Raw genomic sequence first — 21,201 nt, 5'->3', positions numbered from 1 at the left:
AATGGAGTAGTTCATAAGAAAAAAATCTTAGATTAAATTGTGCTCCCGCTTGGTGATCCACTCCTGCTTCTAGAGGTAGAAAATCCCATAAAATAACTGTAAACAACGTCCAAAAAACAAAAAGGTAAAATAGCGTGCTTGGGTAAATTCTGATGGCGTACTCGAAAATCCCCACAAGGGTAAAAATAAAAACCTTAACAAAAATAACCGAGTGGTCTCTAGCCGAATATAAAATGATCGATCATACGATACCTTGGTGACAGTTCTAAAAAATGAAAACCTGTTTTGCTATAAATAAATACAGATAAAGAGCCCTCGATAAAATATTGACTACAAACTATGAGCTAAATAAAGACAGATATAAATAAAATAAGTTATCTTAGAGAAAAAAGTATACACAGTATCAGTTATTTATGTTCAATACAAAGAAAAAAAAATAATGAAAGCTAGGTATACCGGGTGCGTCTAAAAAGTATTATATATTTTTTTCAGATAAAACAACGAGATTTGGTATGTTAGTATATGACATAAATTATTGGGATTGATTGACGTACTCAATTGTTTTCGGTCACTTCCGGTTTCACCGGAAATGACTACAACTTTTGATTTTTAAATGGCACCCTTTTGACATAGTCACTCAAAAACAAATTCTATTTTAAATTCTAATCTAGAGTGCCATGGCTGTGTTAAAAACACTAATTTTAAATCAAGGAGCCTTGGAAAAATAGATTTGATCGTCTAATATTTTTAGTGTCTTGTCCTGGCCGGTTAAAAGATGTTCAAATCGTATTTTTAATCATATCTCAATTTTTTTAATGGAACGAGGGTGGCTCATTAGCATATTTGGAAAAAGCATTTTTTACGAATAATGTGATACCACACACTTGGTATTTTGATTCAAATTGTCGTTATGAACAGCATGTTACAATTTCAAATAAACCATATGCCAAAATGTCAAAAGTTGACATATGATATGTCATTCGATTCAGAGTGTCATTTTCTATCGAATAAAGTAAAAAAATGCCGAGGGTGCCATTTAAAAATCAAAAGTTGTAGTCATTTCCGGTGAAACCGGAAGTGACCAAAAACAATTGAATACCTCAATCAATCCCAATTTATGTCATATACTAATATACCAAATATCGGTGTTTTATCTAAAAAAATAAAAAAGTTATAGAGGTGAGCCACTTTTGAGACGCACCCGGTATTGACCGTTTATCAAAATATTCAAAAATTAATTTAAACAAATACAAAGAGGCATTGCGCATTGTTGTTTTATGTGTTATAAAAAAAATATTATTAAATGTAATGTTCGGATCGTCTTTAGAAGAGGAAAAACTTTTTGAGTATTAACATTTTAAGAAAATTGCATATTTTATAAACACAAAAAAATGCTTGCTTTAAAATGATTAATCCGGTTTATATTTTTCCAAATTCCAATCTCCATACCGTTATAGAGAAAAATTAAAAAATATGAAAATACCGTTGAATTAAGTCCTAAAAACAAAATGCGCCTACAACCTCATACGCCTCGGTTGATTATACGAAGACGGAAAGATGTAGAAACAACATTTTTTGTGGGTATATGTAAAGAGATAATGTGCATAATTTAAAATTATTTTCAAATGTACAAGGTGTGTCAGAACTAAGATCCATACCATAGTTATATTTTTCCTTACGGAACACCCGGTATTTTATTTCATTTTTGGATTCTTGGGCATAAAATAAGGCATTTATTATAAGGGTTCCATATGTTAAATGCTTTGGTTTTTGAGATTTTTAAATATGCATGGTATAAAAAAAAGTTTGTCAACACCCTGTACATTACTTTTCATGGTTAATTCGTGTGCTGACTTTGAAGCCCCAGATAACTTTACTAAAAAATTTGATTGCTTCCTTAAATGTATACAGGGGTATCAAAAATTGCTAGTCTATTTTAAATATGTATTTTACATAAAAACTTCGTTATTTCAAATACAATACTATGTATTTATTAAAATAAGTCGAAGCAGATTTAAATGCTCTTTCGAACTATATTAGGGGTGCCTATACCTATCTGGATCAGATTTTGAATAAAAAGCGATTTTTCAATAAAATGACAGTCAAGATGGCTGGTGTCGCCATGGCAATTTGCTAGTAACAGTTGGTAGCTATTTTCAAAATCGACATTAGTCTATGGACTTTATTTAAATTTATAACAGTTTACTTTTATTTAATTTGCCTACAATAGTTTAATAAGTATTTATTATTTTATCAAGAAAATATATATATATATATATATATATATATATATATATATATATATATATATATATATATATATATATATATATATATATATATATATATATATATATATTTCGTATGGCAGCAAAGGATACTATTGGGTACTATTACAACATAAACTATTACTATTGATACTATTACAACATAAACAATAATAAACATTTGTCAAGAACAACGCTTGTCAAGAAAATTCCTATTTGGATATCTTTGAGTATAAACCCTTCAGGCCAACAAACAATTGTCCTCACAAAATAAAATCACTAGTAACATATCAATTCCTCCCGTCAGCAGATACTGCTTCATTTTTCTTGATAAAATAACAAATACTTGCTTGATATGATTATGTTATCTGTGTTATTAACCTTATTGTTGGTAAATTAAATAAAAATATGTTATAAATGTTGTTATAAATTTAAATAAGTCCAACTAATATCGATTTTGAAAATAGCTACCAAGTGTCACTAGAAAATTGCCATGACACACACAAAAACACCAGCCATCTTGATTACAATTTTATTGAAAAATCGCCTTTTATTCAAAATCTGAGGCAGATAGGTATAGAAAACCCTAATATAGTTTGAAAGATCATTTCAATCTACTTTGACTTATTTAAAAAATACAGTGTTGCATTTGAAATAACGAAGTTTTAATGTAAAATAAATATTTAAAATAGACCAGCAATTTTTGATACCCCTGTATAAATTTAAGGAAGCAATAAAATTTTTTAGTAAAGTTTATTTTTCTGGCTTGAAATTCAACAGGAGAATTAATTCTGATAATGTACAGGGTGTCCCACTAAGAATAGCTCTCGGCTGTATCTCGGCTCGGAAACTATTAGTAGTAGGACTTGCGGAAAAAAATACTTACAACTAAAGAGACCATGAGAAATGACTGGAAATTATTTTCAAGTTTGTAGAACGGCCGCTAGAGGGCGCAACTGATATGGAAACTAAGTAAATGGAATTTTTCCGAAGTTTTGCCTAGAGTAAATTTTGGATCTTTTTTGTCAGAACCATTTTCGCCTATCTGCTAAAATAAAGTGGTGGGTAAAGGTTAGATCTGTTATTATTTAAATGTTAATAACTCCGGACTGGATGATCGGACTCCAACAAACGGGAGCTCGTTTAAAAGAGCGTTTCTTACTCTATATTATGCCACATAAACAATAAAAACAAACTTTTGAACGTAGACTCTAGGTGGCGCTATCTTATTAACTTAACAAACATTACGCGTTTTTTTTTCTCAATAAAATCAAATAATACTAAAGATTAATAAAAGCTTAAAAAGTCAGCGAAAACCGCATCTTGTTATCTTTTTTCAAACCAAAGTTATTAGCAAAATTATAATAAAGACGAAAAAACAAGCCTTTAATACCTTATTTTTCTAATACGGTAACACTAGCCCTCTAGATTATGACCATTTTAATAAAAAATAAGATAAAAAAGATTATTTTATTCAAAAAAGGACAATATACCAGAATACCATAGCACTAGGTGTATTAATATGTAATAACTAAGATATCAATGACAGTGAACAAGAATTCATGGTAGGCTTTGGAAAAAAGTTGATTTTAAAGAGATAGTTTAAACCAGGGGGGTGACAGTAAACCGGAAAATTGGAAACAGTTGTGGCGCGGTTCTACCCAGGCAGAAAGCATGGCCTTCTAGACTGTCCTAGACAAAAATCTGAATATTTCTATATGATTCCTGTCAATTTCTGCTACGGAACATTTTTATGCACGTCGGCGTCCTGTTCTTTTGTCTTTTGTCTGTAGGTCAGCGTCAGCCCCCCAGGCCTGAGTCGGGCGCCATTTTAATTTTTGCCGTTTAGATTTGATTGGAAGTTTGTTTCTGATATTTCGGCTGAAATTCATCCGACCAGTACTAAGATGTTTTTGATATAAAGTTCCTTGTTAACACTTTAATAAAGTATATATGATATTAATTACATGAAGAAAATGATGAAATCGACGTTTCAGCGATGTAGCAGGTATGGGTCATATTATAGGTAAAAATAGGTAATATATTAACTGTTTATATTTTTTTAGGCCTTTAAACCCAAGGATCTTGGGATATTCTTTGCCAAGGATTTTTTAGTATCTCTACTTTAAAGAATTGATCGGTGATTTTGCAAGCAAGTTATACAACTGTAAATTATGATTATTGAACTATTATTAGCCTACATTAAATTTCTACAAGATGAACAGAAATGCGTAATTACATATCACATAGGTACCTATTATTAATTTTCATAGCAATAATGGCATTCTATAAATCTCTATTCAATGTATGTAGATTATTTTAAAAAATACAAAAAGGAGGTATTAGATGTATAAGAGTGCCCTTAATATAAGACTTTGAACAGGGCAAGGTGTAAAAGGATTATAAATGCTGTATTTTATATCCTTAGTATCATGGATAATATAAAATTTTGAGTAAGTATCTCCATTTATATCAACTGTTTTTGTTAAGGGCACCCCTTAGTTTTAATTGTTCTGAAACAAGCAGTATAATAATAATTTAACCTCCCTGCTCTTTTTCATAGTATCATATTTTTATTCATTTTATTTTCATTCAAGTCCTGTTTGATTTAATTCACAAAAAGTCTTATCCAGGTACCTATATTTATTTTTTTACATATTTTTTTTGATTCCAGGTTTTGTGTGGGTTCCAGTTGCCTTTTTCCCTGCTTCCAGTTATTTAGTTTTATGCCCGTGAAGCTGTGAAAACAAATCTATTTATCTTCAGAGTTTCTGTAAGTCAATGCACTGTTACTTTACTAATTCAAACAACACAGCATCTCTGATATTATTTAAATATTTAATATTGATACAGTAGTTTATTGGTTTATAGCTCTGAAAATTGTGTTGATTTGCATATTTACATTGTTCTAAATTCCAAATAAATATTTTTGAGTAATTTTGTTGTATTATTTACTACTAGAAAGAGTAAAAGGTATATTAACCCTCATTTAAACCTCCTGAACAGCCCGCCATTAAAAACCGGAAACGGAAATAAATTTCATAAAATTGAAATTGTCATGTCCATAGTCATGTCAAATGTCCCAGCCGCCATATCTGAAAATTAGTTACCCAGGCAGCCACGCTGTTTCCATAATTTAACATTGACTTGACACTTCTTCTTGTATTTATTATTTTATGGTTTAAACATCAAAATATTATTATATCGACATTTTGATAGTCTCAGCAGCGTTTTTATCTTTTGATTGCTTTTCTAAAAATGCCTTTGTTCAAAAGAGAAAAATCGCTGCTAAGAATATCAAAATGTTGATCTAATAACACTTTGACGTTTATACTATTACGTCAAAAGCTACTCTTTTCCAAAATCTACCATGACTTCACTGAGGCTTCAAAAGACATTATAAATTCTTCCTAAATCTATGGAGGCTTCGTTTCTTATTCACTGTCATTGATATCTTAATTATTAGATATTAATACATCTGATATTATGGTATTGTGGTATATTGTCGATTTTAGAATAAATTAATCGGTTCTATATTACTTTTTATTAGAATGGTCATAATCAAGGGGGCTACTGTAACCGTGTTATAAAAATAAAGAAATTAAGGGCTTATTTTTTCGTATTTATTTTAATTTTGCTAATATCTTCGGTTTGAAAAAAGATATCAAGATGTGGATTTCGTTGACTTTTTAAGCTTTTATTACTCTTTACCATCAGCTAAAATTACATATACAATCGCATTTATTTTTTTTTGAGAAAACGCGCAATGTTTGTTAAATTTTAAGACAGTGCCCCCTAGCGTCCACATTCAAAAGCTTATTATTACTGTTTATACGGTATAATATAGAGTAAGAAACGCTCTTTTAAACGAGCCCCAGTTTGTTGGATTCCGTTGAACCAGTCCGGAGTTATTAATATTTAAACAAAAATAGATCTAACCTTCCCCCACCACTTTATTTTAGCAGATAGGCGAAAATGTTTCTAACATAAAAGGTCCAAAATTTACTGAAGATTGTGAAGCTATTATTTATAGTACACCTTATCTAGGCAAAACTTCGAAAAAAATCCATTTTCCTATTTTCCATAGCAGTTGTGCCCTCTAGCGGCCGTTCAACAAACCTAAAACTAATTTCCATCAATTTGTCACGGTCTCTTTAATTATAAATATTTTTTCCGCAAGCCCTACGACTAATACTTTCCGAGATACAGCCGAGAGCTATTCTTAGTGGGACACCCTGTACCAGTTGTTGACAAACTTCTTTATTAGAGCATGCATATTTAAATATCTTTAAATATATCAAAAACAAAAGCTTTTAGACATATTAAACCCTTATAATAAATGCCTTCTTTTATGTCCAAGAATCCAAAAATGAAATAAAATACCGGGTGTTCCGTAAGAAAAAAAATATAACTTTGGTATGGATCTTAGTTCTGATACGCCATTTCTTCGCTTTGTTATTGATTTGCTCCATAGGATTCCATTTAGACATCCGATTATTTTACAGCGTTGATAATCCTTTTCACTATTTCTCTGCCATCAGTTCAAAAAAATAAGTTTATTTTCAGTGCAGTTTATTAAGATATCACGATGGAAGGTAAATTTCATACCTTGGTTATGAAAATAAGTATAAGATATATTATATTTTTAGAAAGCTCCATGACAAGGCAAATAAAATAAAAAAATAATATACAGATGTTCCCTTTAGAAAAACATAAGTTTGGGTCATATTTTGGAAATGACACCTCTCAGCGAAAAACTAGTTACGCCACTGGTTTCTACATAAAATACTGTACAGGACAGATTTTTCGCCTTTTCGATAAGTTATGAGATAAACAAGATACAAAGGGGGTCAAAAATGGCATGTTTTCAAATTCGCACTGTAGTTCAGAAACCAAGAAGGCTAGAACAAATATGTGTGTAGCATCTTTAGTTTCATAAAAAAGTAGTACATCAGTGATGTGAAAATCGCATCTTTGTATCTCTCTCTACACACAAACGAGAAACCCCATAAAACACGAAAATGGGACACCCTGTATAGGGTTAGTCAGATGCATTTAGTGCAATACTTGCGGGCTTACCTATTGTAGGTAGTAAGAAATTTTAAATGTAAAACTTGTGAATTAAAAATAAAGACAATGAGACATCAGTAAGTTAAGAAAAATCTAGAACTTCACTTTTTTTAACACCCGTACCTATATTTTAAGTTATTTTGAAAAATTGTTTCTTCCGATTTCAAATATATTAGTACGAGAGCTAGCAACGTCGGAAAAGAAGTATTTTAAGACGTCAGGCTCTTTGATATATCTTTTACTATGCTCTCTAGAACAGCATGTGGCCCGTCTGGCTGCAGGTAAACCTTGCGTTCCCTACTGCCTACTGCGCATTGAAAGAAGATTCTATATTTTTATTAGTCCTTTAAATTCTAGTATTGAATATAAATCGAACATGTTAATGACATGTTTCCATAGTGCAGTGCGTAGGGTTTCCGACCACGAACCGATGATTCAGAGTTCGAATCCGGGTCAGGGTAAAGACTTTTTTATGTTATTTTCGTTTATATTCTGATAGTAAAGTATTAAATATTTGTTTTTTTAATTACCAGAATTACTTTTAATACTTTACTATCAGAATATAAACGAAAATAAAATAAAAAAGTCTTTGACCTGACCCGGATTCGAACTCATCGGTTCGTGGGCGGAAACTCTACGCACTGCGCTATGGAGACATGTTCGATTTATATTCAATACTACAATTTATAGGACTATGGAGGCTAAAAGGCTTTAAAGCTCTCCATTTATAGGACTATATTAATAAAAAATATAGGATCTTCTTTGGATGCGCAGTAGTGAACGCAACGGGTATCGGCAGCCAGACGGGCCGCATGCTGTTCCAGAGAGAAAGTAAGTAAAAAATATATCAGAGCCCGACTTTCTCGAAAACGTTGCTAGCTCTTAGACTATATGATTTTATTTATATTTACTTACCTTTTCACTGTTTTTCAATTATACATATGGGTTTAATCAATGCAACCGCTACCACACAAAAGTTAGAGAGTAATATAAGGGTAATATCCAACAAACCACGAAAGATTTCGGCAGACGACACCCAAAAATTACAGAAAATCCAATTTAACTGTGAATTAAAATGAAAGACACGAATATCACTGACAGACTATATAATTTTGATATAATTTTTTGTTAAGTTTTAATTTTTGTTTAAGTTTCTAGTATTTCTGTACTGCTTCTGTAACTATTTTTTTATTTCAGGACAAATTTTTTAATTTGACAATTAAAAATCAACATAATATTCCCTTTTGAAATACTTATATTCTGGCTAATGGACAATTTGATGTAACTGTTATTAATAACTGCAAAACTAAGCTAATTGAATTTTTAATTAAACTGCACTACATACTACACTGCCATTTGAAAATTAGTACTGACTTGTAACATTCTATCGTTGAAACGAAAATTTAAAGATCTACATTGAAAAAATATACATGTATCTTGTGTTCACTGCCGGTTAAACCAGAAGTGGTATTCAGTTGTTTTTAACAAGAAATGTGAGCTGATTATTATATTTAATAAACTACACACTGTACCCAAGTTTCAAATCTATACAATAAAAATTAATGAAACTGAAGTTTGTGCAACCATTTTGTTGCCACCCGGTGTATAAATTATAAACCTTATGTTAATATATTAAAATTGTATATTAGAAAATTTTGTACAAATACCTACTTAAAACAAATTTATTATTATGGCACTTTGTTGAATATTTTAAATCAAAAACTTAATACCAAAGTAAACTTTTTAATGTAAAATCTTTTCAATATACGACCAAATGTGATGTATCTTTGATTTTTCATCGAATAAACTTTTCACCATTACAAGTTGAACTAAACAGACCAAAATCATCACCACTAAAGTCAACATAGAATAAGTATTTACTTTAAAAAAGGTTTCTTCTGCAACATTTCTATCTCGAGCTTCTGTTGATTTGATCATGTCCTGTAAATGTCGTACTTTATTTAGATGATCTCTCACATTGTTCACCAGCTCCTGAACATCTTCAATTTTTAAGTTATATATCTCGTCAGGTTCGATGCCATCAAAATTATAATTTTCGTCAGAGCCCCATTTATCTTCTTCACTATTATCAACAATCAATTCAAAAAATACTGTTTTTGTACTGATGGAACTAAATTTGTTATCGAAACAAAATCTATAGTCGCCGTTCTCTTTTGCGTCGATCTTATGACTGTTTTCTGATTTCTTAAAATCAGCCACAATAATTCTTCCTATTGGGTCTAAAATATTGAGTGAAATGTCCAGTTCCCCATGTCCGCCACTAATAACTTGATATTCAATCTCCGCAGATTCGCCAGCTTTCAGAGTATGATAAAAACAATCTTCTTTTGATGGATCTATACTCACAGTAAATTCCTTTTCGAAACTACTCGCCAAATGTATTAACTGCACGACAAAATACAAAAATATAATTTTAGATGTCATTTTGAAATGTTTTTAAATATTCACGAATTAACTTGACTTGTAATTGTGATAACATTTAGAAACACTCGATAGTTAATTCAACTCTTCCACTAAAAAGATACCATTATATAAATAAAGAGTCTATATTTAAAACATCAGAATCAGAATAATTTAACTTACTGAGTATTAACCTAGCTTTCCAGAATTTTCAAACTTCTATGAGTTCTATGCCAGACTTCCTCATGAAACTTCCTAAATACAGGGAGGTGGGTCTTTTAGGGTGGTATATTTCGAACCCAGGGAGGCGTCCATGAAATTTATTTTTGTTTGGCAAAAAGTATTTAGAAAATTTTGTATTTATGACTTTTTTGAATTTTCAGTTAAAAAACATATGAAAAACATATCTTAAAAATTTGGCAACATAGCAGTAAGTGAATTCAAATCCTTTTCAAATTAAATTCAGGATTCAGAGATATGGAGAAAATCCACCCTTTTCCATATCTTCGACTGTGTCTTCGATATCTCTCAAGTATATTTTACACAATATTTTATTCAAAGCTAATTAAATAGAGGAACAAAAACCAGAGATAGGGAAGGGATATGAAAAAAACAGAATGGACATATGTATTTGAAAAACGGTAAAAGGCAAAGAGAAAATATTATATTTCTTTTATCGAGATCTACCAGCCCTTGACACTTCTTCAAAACACCCTGTATAAACAGAGCAACAAACAAAATACGTGAAAATACCATGATACAAAGAATACAATTTTTCTTGTATGATGACAAAATACACTAAATACCCACAAATTCCTAAGGATGGTTCATAATAAAATACTCGTACAACTCGTACTTACTCAAGCATAAAATTCCAACAACGATAGCATCTAAATTAGACTAAATTAAAGATAAAAAATAAAAATTATCCAACAATTCGAAAAAATCACTTTAAAAATAATAAATTTCTTCTGATATTTTTTTTTATAAGATTAGAGAAATTACACACACTTTGGCAATACAGCTTGTTGCCCCCAACCATAGACTAATGTCATCTATTTTAGTATCCATCTTCTGTGGCTTGATTAGGGAGCATCCTGTTCTAGCATCACTTTGCAACGGTATTTATTTTACGTAACATTCGTAATGGTTGGTGTGTAAAAAATTGACCTGGAAAAAAGTCACTTTTAATGGAAGATATTAGCTGATATTAGTTTGATCATGTTAATAAATACTTATATCCTTTAAGCTTTAAGCGCAAGGAATCTGATCTGTGTTGTATCCAGAGGTTGTATCTAAAAATGTACAATATACTTTTTTTGCGTTTCTTAAATCAAAGAGTTTTTTTTCTTCTAAACATGAACTGTGTTAAGGAAGTCTGATTCTTCCGCTCGTCGTGTTTCGTAGCGCAAAAAACATGTTTTATATTTACTCTTGTCTAGTAAATCTTTAAATTAATATAATAATCATATAATTATATGTTTGTAATGGAACATTCAGATTAACTATTAAAAATAAAATAATGGGGTTTACCAATAATGGTAAAATCAGACTTAAAAGACAGAATACATACAAATTTTGAAATATTTGGAAATTAATATAGATTGAAAATTGAAACTGATACATTCGTAATAGTAATATTATATTTTAAAACATGACAAAGTTAAGCTTGAACAATGCGTTATAATAGTTATAATTAAAAAAATGTGATATATTAGAAACAAATATTAGATACCTGAAAAAGAAAAAGACGGACGATATATCCCTATCAAGTAATATCCCATGGCCACGGCTGTGGCCCCATGGCTAAATGTATTAAGTGACTTATTTTTTAAAACCGGCAACATCGTATTTGATTTGGGCTGACTTTTCTTCTACCTGAATTTTAAATTGATCACGTTTTTTTGATTTTCCAAGAATTTTCCAATTCTAAAATAATCGAGATGATGGTAAATAGACTATTTTTCCTTTTTTAACACTATTTTCATTCGTATTTGTAAAGTATATTTTACAATTTTTATGTTCTACACGAGTTAACCTGCACCTGTACCGTGAATAATATGTATCCCTTTTATTATATTTTCAGCAACCACAAATTCTCTTATTAAAGGAAGGAACAGACACATCTCAAGGAAAGCCTCAATTAATATCAAATATAAATGCTTGTCAGTCTATTGTTGATGCTGTTCGTACAACATTGGGCCCAAGGGGTATGGACAAATTAATTGTTGTCAGATCTGGCAAGGCTACAATATCTAATGATGGAGCTACTATAATGAAGCTCCTTGATGTAGTTCATCCGGCTGCAAAAACTCTGGTAGATATCGCAAAGTCACAAGATGCTGAAGTCGGAGATGGCACCACCAGTGTTGTTCTTTTAGCGGGTGAATTTTTAAAACATATAAAGCCATATGTTGAAGAGGGAGTTCACCCCAGAATTATTATCAAGGCTGTTAGAAAGTCCCTGCAACTCTGCTTGGAGAAAATACAGGAAATTTCTGTGAAAATTAATAAATCCAATGCTTTAGAATTCAGGTCATTATTAGAAAAATGTGCTTCAACTGCAATGAGTTCAAAACTCATTAGTCAACAAAGGGCATTTTTCTCTAAAATGGTAGTAGATGCTGTATTATTGTTAGATGATCTCATGCCATTAAATATGATTGGAATTAAAAAGGTGCAAGGTGGAGGTCTTGAAGACTCAACTCTAGTTGCTGGTGTGGCGTTTAAGAAAACATTTTCATATGCAGGATTTGAAATGCAGCCTAAAGTCTATAAGAACTGTAAGATTGCATTGCTCAATATTGAACTTGAATTAAAGGCTGAACGGGATAATGCTGAAGTTAGGGTTGATAGTGTTAAAGAATATCAGAAAATTGTCGATGCTGAATGGAATATATTGTATAACAAATTGAAAAAGATTCACGAATCTGGTGCAAATGTGGTTTTGTCAAAGTTACCAATTGGAGATGTAGCAACTCAGTATTTTGCTGACAGGTTAGTAATTTGTTAGTTGATGTTTACCAGTATTTTTACTTATTTATATTATTTTACTATTTTAGAGATATGTTTTGTGCTGGTCGAGTAGCAGAAGAAGATCTGAGAAGGACGTTAAAAGCTTGTGGTGGAGCTGTAATGACTACTGTAAATGATCTTAATGATTCAGTTTTGGGTAATTGTGATTTGTTTGAAGAGAGGCAAATTGGAGGAGAGAGATATAACTTCTTTAGAGGTTGTCCGAATGCAAAAACCTGCACTATAATCTTAAGAGGTGGTGCAGAACAATTTCTTGAGGAAACAGAAAGGTCACTCCATGATGCCATCATGATTGTTCGCAGAACCATTAAAAATGATGCTGTTGTTGCTGGTAAGTTTTAAAGTATTTAATATGTTCATTATTTTATTTGTTTTGATAATTATTAATAAGTGTTAAGTAGAAAAGTTTTGGGATTATTCTTGAGTACACAGGATGTTTCAAAAACATTTGGTACATATAATATATTTTTTTTAATGTAACACTATTTATAGATTGTGCATAATATTCCCTAATGTTTCTATATATGTTTTAACCTACTTACCTAAAACTAGTAGTTTTAGTAATATTTCAATATGTTTAAAAAATGTTGATTTTGTTATGGTAAAAATTTGTTAGTGAGGCTATTGTTTCTAAAGTTGGAGGATTCAAATTTAGTGGAAGAGTTTTTAGAGATGAAGAAAAATACTAAGTTAGATGCTTTAGGCAAAGACTACACCTTTAGGTGTTTAACATATACTTATGAATTTCAACTATTTAAAAAAAATCTCATTGTCTTTACAAGAGAAAATCCTTTATTATTAATTTTTTGAGAAAATGCATTCTTTATAAAAGGTTTTGCTTGTTCTAAATTGATTAATCCCATTTATACCTTTTCAAATTTCTATACGATTTTATAGAGAAATCAGTATGAAAATATAATTGAATGTGCGTTTCTATGGTAATATTTCGTTTTCATTAATTCACAGAGATGGTTATTATTAATTTTGATTAACATCATATTTTTTGCTGTATTAAAATGTTAAAAAGCACAACATTTATTTAGTTCAATGTTGCAGAAAGAGTCAATACTAGTTATTGAATGATACTTTAACAACTGCAAAAACTATGACGTTAATAAAAATTAATTATACTGGGTGCCTCAAAAGTGGCTCACCCCTATAACTTTTTAATTTTTTCAGATAAAACAATGAGATTTGGTATGTTAGTATATGACATAAATTGGGATTGATTGGCGTATTCAATTGTTTTCGGTCACTTCCGGTTTCACCGGCAATGACTACAACTTTTGATTTTTAAATAGCACCCTCGGTATTTTTTTACTTTATTCGACAGAAAATAACACTCTGTCATAAAATAACGCTATAATCATATGTCCATTTTGGACATAGTCACTCAAAAACAAATTCGATTTTAAATTTCAATCTAGAGTATCATGGCTGTGTTAAAAACACTAATTTTTAATCAAGGAGCCTTGGAAAAATAGATTTGATTGTCTAATGTTTTTAGTGTCTTGTCCTGGCCAGATAAAATATGCCCAAATCGTATTTTGAATCATATCTCAATTTTTTCAAATGGAACGAGGGTGGCTTATTAGCATATTTGGAAAAAGCATTTTTCACGAATAATTTGATACCACACACTTGGTATTTTGAGTCAAATTGCCGTTATGGACCGCATGTTACAATTTCAAATGAACCATATGCCAAAATGTCAAAAGTTGACATATGATATGTCATTCGATTCACAGTGTCATTTTCTATCGAATAAAGTAAAAAAACACCGAGGGTGCCATTTGGAAATCAAAAGTTGTAGTCATTTCCGGTGAAACCGGAAGTGGCCGAAAACAATTGAATACGTCAATCAATCCCAATTTATGTCATATACTAACATACCAAATATCGTTGTTTTATCTGAAAAAATAAAAAAGTTATAGGGGTGAGCCACTTTTGAGACGCACCCGGTATACCAAACAATGAATATAAAATAGTATTTTTAAATTGAACTGTATTTTCACATTTTTTTTATTTGTTTCTCGAAACGGTATACAAATTTGGAAAAATATAAATGGGATTAACCATTTTAGAACAAGCAAAATCTTTGATAAAGTATGCATTTTTAAAATGTTAACAATAAAAAGGTTTTCCTCTTCTAAAGATGATCTGGAGACTAACTTTATACCTATTTTTAATGGTACAACTTATTCATATTTGTCCAGTGATTTGTAGTGCTACAAATAGTGATGGGCAAAACTGTTATTTTTGGATAACAGTTGAAACTGTTATAGTTATTTATAAAAAACAGCTTAAAATAACAGCTTAAAAATAACAGGTTTCTTTATTTTATTGCTAAATATCTGAAAGAATATGAGGCGGTCACCGCCAGGCGTATTAACGCAGTTGCAACAATGACGTGCTCGGTGGTAGTATTTCCAGGGTGTCATAACATTTCTAAATATCGATTGTTATCTAAAATACCTCTCTAAAAACGGGGGTTGTTTACAAATAAGCGCTGTTTACAAATTGCGATATAAAAAAGCCAAAATGCCGCCACTCGTCTATATCTATAAATTCCGATCTACCTACGCCCTACCCCTCGATCCGCGTAGATTCTGAATTGCGTAGCAGTGTACAGGGTGCATCTCACTCGACGGGCGAGAAGCTCTTCGTTATGATTTTACCATTTGCGGTCAAAAAATAGCAATATAAGAAAATGTGTAGTATATTCTTCATAAGTAAACCAACTACACACTAGAGTTCGAATTAATTTTACACTTAAACTAGCATGTACAGTTTGACAAATATAGGAAGAGACTTGGGGATAGCACCGGTCGCGCACACGATAGAGAGAGAACGCATTCGGCGGAAGAGAGATGCAGTTACGCTACGAAAAATCTGATTGAAGCAAATTTGTGGGATGTCCACTGCGCATCGGGGGGCGTCTCTTATTTTATATTTCTCACGTCTCTAGCTATACTTGTTAAGTTGTACCCGCGACTTCGTTCGCATCGAATTATTAATTTGTAATGGTGATGATAAAGCAAAGCAAGAATTTCCATTAACATACAAACTGGATAAAATTTTCTCACATTTGCCAAAAATATGCTTTAAACGTCGAGCAGTTTAAGCAGAATCGTGGTTAATCAATTACTCAACTTTTTGGAACACCCTGTATTATTTTTTAAAAAATTTCAAAATATGTAAAAAAACAAAATAAATTATGCGTGTCCAATCGTTTTCCCGAAAGACTAACCGTTTTTTAAATAATAAATATTGTAATATTTGAGGGGCGTTTTCACCCTCTTGGAATTTGAGATTCGAGAAACCCCTCCTTATCGCACCTCTACACCCCACAGTCAATCCGTTTACCAAAAATCAGCTTTAAACGTCAAGCAGTTTAAGCAGAATAGTGATTACTCAGTGGTCATATTTTATGAAACACCCTGTATATATTTTGTAAAAATCTCAAAATATGTAAAACAACAAAATAAAATATACGTGTTTAAGAGTTTTTTCGAAAAACTCACCAGTTTTTAAATAAAAAATATTCTAATATTTGAGGGTGGTTTCACCCCCTTAGAATTTGAGTTTCGAAAAATCCCTTCTTATCGCACCTCTACACCCTAAAGTCAATCCGTTTTCCAAAAATCAGCTTTTTACGTCAAGGGCTTTAAGCAGGATCGTGATTAATCAATGACCAGATTTTTCAAAACACCCTGTATACATTTTTAAAAAATCTTAAAATATTATTCTGAAAATTTTTCAGAATAAATAAATACTTAAATATTGAAACTTAATAACAAAGTATTGAAACATACAGCGCCATAATATCTCGACCTCCGCCCGTTATGCTCGTAACAGGTTGAAAAACAATATGTATCTAAAACAACTGATGCGTTATTCTCCAACCTGTTTCAAACCTCCGATTATCTCGAACGCCGTTCTGTTATGCTCGTAACAGGTAAAAAAACAACATAGCTAAAACAACTGATGCGTTATTCTCCAACCCGTTGCGAGCCTCCATCGACAATCGACCGATGCAGCAGCGCTCCTTTCCCACTCCTGTTATCTCGACAGCCAGGCGTTATGCCCGCAACTGTTTCAAAAAAGCTGCTTCTTTTATATCCTATTATTTTTAAGCTGTTGTCAGCCCAACACGACGCGCCGCGCCGTAGCGCATACCCCACTCCGTTGTCCGTTGTATCTCGCCGCCTGTATCGATGGTTGTCGAAATAATAGGTTTTCCATCCATACTAGTTGTTTTTTGGAATTGCTTCGAGCAGCATCGAATTTCGTGGCGGTGCAGAGCGCCGACTTCGTTTCACGAACACTCGATCTCTGCGTGTCGTTATTTTATATCTGTTATTTTTTAAAAGCAGCAACGGTTGCGTTATGTTATTTCTAAATAATTGTTATAAAATAACAGATAGTTAAATAACAACCCATCACTAGCTACAAATGAGAAAAATAAATATATTTTACTTCATGTTGAAGAAAATTCCCATATACGCCAAGAACTTCAAGACTCTGATTGAGTATTTAAGTAAAGTTAAAAATTATTAATAAAATAAAAGGTGATAATAACATTTAGTGACTACTTATTAATGATTAATAATAAACAATATTTGTTTAATCATGGTAGCTATTTATGTTATAGCGTAAACGAATTAAGAAGTGTAAAAAATGAAAAATTAAGTCACAAAGTATTAATTTTTTTTCTAATTTTCAAAAAATACAACATGGCAAACTTTATTCTGCTGTTTGCTTAGTTGTTAACTATCTCTGTGCTAGAATGGTGACAATTAAAGAAAACGTGACATATACAGTGTGATACAGTTTTCCAAACATACCGGGAAAAGTGGCTCACCCCTATAACTTTTTTATTTTTTCAGATAAAAAAAACTATATTTGGTATGTTAGTACTCAATTGTTTTCTGTCACTTCCTGTCTCACTGGAAATGACTACAACTTTTGATTTTTAAATGGTACTCACGGTGTTTTGTTGCTTTATTCAATAGAAAATGACATTGGATAGAATGACATATCATATGTCAACTATTGACATTTTCGAATATGGTTTATTTGAAATTGCATTCATAACAACAATTTGATTCGAATTACCAAGTGTGTAGTTCCAAATTATTCGTAAAAAAATGCTTTTTCCAAATATGCTAAAAAATTTGATTTTTTTTCCATTTGAGATATGATAAAAAATGCGATTTGGGCATCTTTTGACTGGCCAGGACAAGACACGAATAATATTAGAAGATCAAATCTATTTTCCAATGCTCCTTGATTAAAATTTGTTTTTTTTTTTAACAGCCATGGCACTCTAGCTTGAAATTTAAAATTCAATTTTGTTTTAAGCAAAAATGCCAAAAGTTGACATATTATATGTCATTCTATTTAGAATGTAATTTTCTAATGTTGATAAACACGTGAACTGCTCACAAATACACGTCGCGTCACTACGTATTGCATCCTTGTTGAATGATGTAATATACAGGGTGTCCCACTTAAGATGGATACAAGCCAATATCTTGATTGTTTGTTGAGCGATCTTTTTCATTTTGGCAGGAGGCTGTATGGCTATAAGACGTACGTTTTGCTCGGGGTAAGAAATGCGATACCTCATAGACGTACGTTTTAATGGGGTTTGATATTTTTCAAGTCAAGAGTAAACTAGGACCCTTAGGACAGTATTTATTTCAAATCTGATAAATTATATTGAATCCTCCTTACCTAAGATACTTAAGTTTTAATTTTGATAAATATTGATACAGGGTGCGTCATTAAAATAAGACATTTTTATTTTTATTATTATCGATTTAAGTTTTCAGATAGCTTCCGTAATATTTAAGATACAATACAAAAAACTAAATATTTTCAATTTATTTTGTCTACTTTAAAAAATTGTTTTTTAAGTTTGCTAATACAAGTGAGTTACAATGAGTTACAATATAATTTAAAACCCCAGTTTTCAGTGGAATCTGAAATATGATTTTTATTCGTTTTATTGAGGAATATTTTAAAAAATCCAAATAGATATTTAAAACAGTTACTATTAACTTTGAAAATATGCTCTAAACAAAGATTTATAAAACTATAACGAACTAAAAGTCAACATCTTCGACCAAACCACCATAAAAAAAACGATTATTAATTGATAATTGGTTATTGATAATAAACCAGTTGTTTATCCAGTGGCGTCGTAAGTACTTAAAAAAATAATAATAAAAATAAAAATGTCTTATTTTAATGACACACCCTATATCTATCTTGACTCGAAAAATATCAAACCCCATTAAAACGTACGTCTATGAGGTATCGCATTTCTTACCCTGGGTCTTATAGCCATACAACCTCCTGCCAAAAATGAAAAAGATCGCTCAACAAACAATCAAGATATTGGCTTGTATCCATCTTAAGTGGGATACCCTGTATATGCTAACTTAACATATAACATGTTTTTTTTTTCTAATAACTGCTGAAAGTATTTAATGTTAACATAGTTACATTGATTTTTTTAGGTGGAGGTGCAATTGAGATGGAACTGTCCAAAATTCTGCGCGATTATTCCAGAACAATTGCCGGCAAAGAGCAGCTACTAATCAGCGCTGTTGCCAAAGCACTAGAAATAATACCGAGGCAGTTGTGCGACAATGCCGGTTTCGATGCGACGAACATATTAAACAAACTGAGACAAAAACACGCTCAAGGCCATTGTTGGTACGGAGTGGACGTCAGTAAAGAAGACATCAGCGACAACTTCGAGTCCTGTGTCTGGGAACCGGCCATTATCAAAATCAATGCTCTGACGGCCGCTACGGAGGCCGCCTGTTTGATTTTGTCGGTTGACGAGACCATCAAAAATCAAAAGTCGGCCGAACCACCTCAGATGGGAAGAGGAATGGGAAGACCCATGTGAAATACTTAATATGTTTTAAGATTTAGTTAGTCTTACCGTTATTTTTCACAAGTATTCTTTTCAGTATGTTCTTCAATTTTTTAATACTGAATTTAACATTTTATGTAACGCTCCTGCATTGAAGCTTTTTATAAACACACGCCTTGTATTAATTATTAAATTTGATGTTTCATTTACCTTTAACTTAATAATCCAGCTTATTTTACCAAGAGTTATCTAAATATACGTTTTTATAAAGTCCTTTTATATAAACGACATTTACAAAATGTAATAATAATTTAAAAGTAACAAAATATAGGAAAATAATTATTTAAACGAGTTTGGTTTGGTTTTGTTAACAAAAATTAAATAATAAAAAAAGTTAAATTTGTTAAATTAACAAAAGGTATATCACAGCCACCCTAGATTTTTTCAAATAGTAAAGATCTACTGACGCAAAATCATAAAAATTAAAATATCTAGGAAAATCTTTGTCTGACGGGTAGGCAAACTTAATAATATTTGGAAGATATTGAATTCTCCGTTGAACACCGAAATAATATACTGGGTGTTCCATTTAAAATAAAGGAGTAACATGCTTTTAAAAGTGACTAATGTTCCTTATTAATTTTGTCTCACCCTGTATAAATTTTCGGGTCAAATTGTAATTTGGCTTAACATACAATGGTTACTGTAATTAAATATCAGGCTATACAAAGTCAACAAAAATTTAAGTAGCTGTTATTGAAATTTAAAATTTACTCTTCATTTTCACAAAATGTGAAATATGTCAAAATCCTTTCATTTTAGTTATATCCTTCTTTAAAAAAACTCACATTTATTTTTTTCCTAGAATCCGAAAATCAATTAATATATAGTGTTCCATTACAAAAAACAACGTTGATGTGTAACTTTTTTTTTGGGACACCCTGTATCCTCTATAACTATATATTTTTATAAAATGCTTTCAGTTAACATACATATCGTCCCATTGCTGCCAAAAGTCACTAACTTACTTTTTATTACTTCCGAGAAAAATGCGTCTAAAAATGAATTGCATTGCATAAAGATGTTATAGTTAGTAACTATTCGGTATTAAAATAAAACATAAATAGCCAGAAATCTTAGTTAATGACTTTTGCAATCGATTCTCCGCTTCAAAACATAGTGATTGAATTTGGTTGTTCGAAAAAAAGGTTAGTTAGTGACATTTGGCAGCAATAGGACGATATATACTGCCAAAATTTCATTTCGATATAAACTACCGTTCTCCTTGGGGCATCCGCGTCGTATGAGAGGCGTCACCCTGTATAATTTTCCATATAAAATGCCAGTATGAATGCCAGCGACCTTCGTTCCCAAACCATCTTTAATTTTGTATTTTTCTTTCTAGTCTATGGCCATAGACAAATTAACAAAAGCTTTTGTTAATTTATCTATGTGTATGGCACAATATGATAGAAAAAACGGCGTCAGCGATTGCTATGAAATGAAGATTGCTGT

The 21,201-nt window shown here is 31.2% G+C and overlaps 2 protein-coding genes across 3 annotated transcripts; one reads left to right on the top strand and one right to left on the bottom strand.

Moving 5' to 3' along the window:
- Window positions 1-8,961: 8,961 nt before the first annotated feature.
- LOC115875937 (transmembrane emp24 domain-containing protein 5-like) lies at window positions 8,962-10,213 on the bottom strand. The gene is made up of 2 exons (XM_030891538.1): window positions 9,942-10,213; window positions 8,962-9,871 (listed from the first exon to the last, which is right to left on the bottom strand). Exon 2 carries the CDS (start codon window positions 9,780-9,782, stop codon window positions 9,081-9,083), a length of 702 nt encoding a protein of 233 aa, XP_030747398.1. The 5' UTR covers window positions 9,783-9,871; window positions 9,942-10,213; the 3' UTR covers window positions 8,962-9,080.
- Window positions 10,214-11,557: 1,344 nt separating this feature from the next.
- Window positions 11,558-20,034, top strand: LOC115875924 (T-complex protein 1 subunit eta). 2 transcript variants are annotated; one of them, XM_030891524.1, is made up of 5 exons: window positions 11,558-11,707; window positions 11,845-12,755; window positions 12,821-13,125; window positions 19,322-19,740; window positions 19,807-19,879. In XM_030891524.1, exons 1-4 carry the CDS (start codon window positions 11,702-11,704, stop codon window positions 19,717-19,719), a joined length of 1,620 nt encoding a protein of 539 aa, XP_030747384.1. In that variant the 5' UTR covers window positions 11,558-11,701; the 3' UTR covers window positions 19,720-19,740; window positions 19,807-19,879. The 2 variants fall into 2 exon arrangements, with proteins under 2 accessions (XP_030747384.1, XP_030747377.1); XM_030891517.1 differs by having other exon boundaries at window positions 19,322-20,034.
- Window positions 20,035-21,201: the final 1,167 nt, after the last annotated feature.

This window comes from Sitophilus oryzae, unplaced genomic scaffold (assembly GCF_002938485.1).
Source record: "Sitophilus oryzae breed Bouriz unplaced genomic scaffold, Soryzae_2.0 scaffold_1058_pilon_pilon, whole genome shotgun sequence".
Lineage (NCBI taxonomy): Eukaryota > Metazoa > Arthropoda > Insecta > Coleoptera > Curculionidae > Sitophilus > Sitophilus oryzae.
Note: the sequence above shows the minus strand (reverse complement) of the source record. Positions and strands in the feature narration are given on the sequence as shown.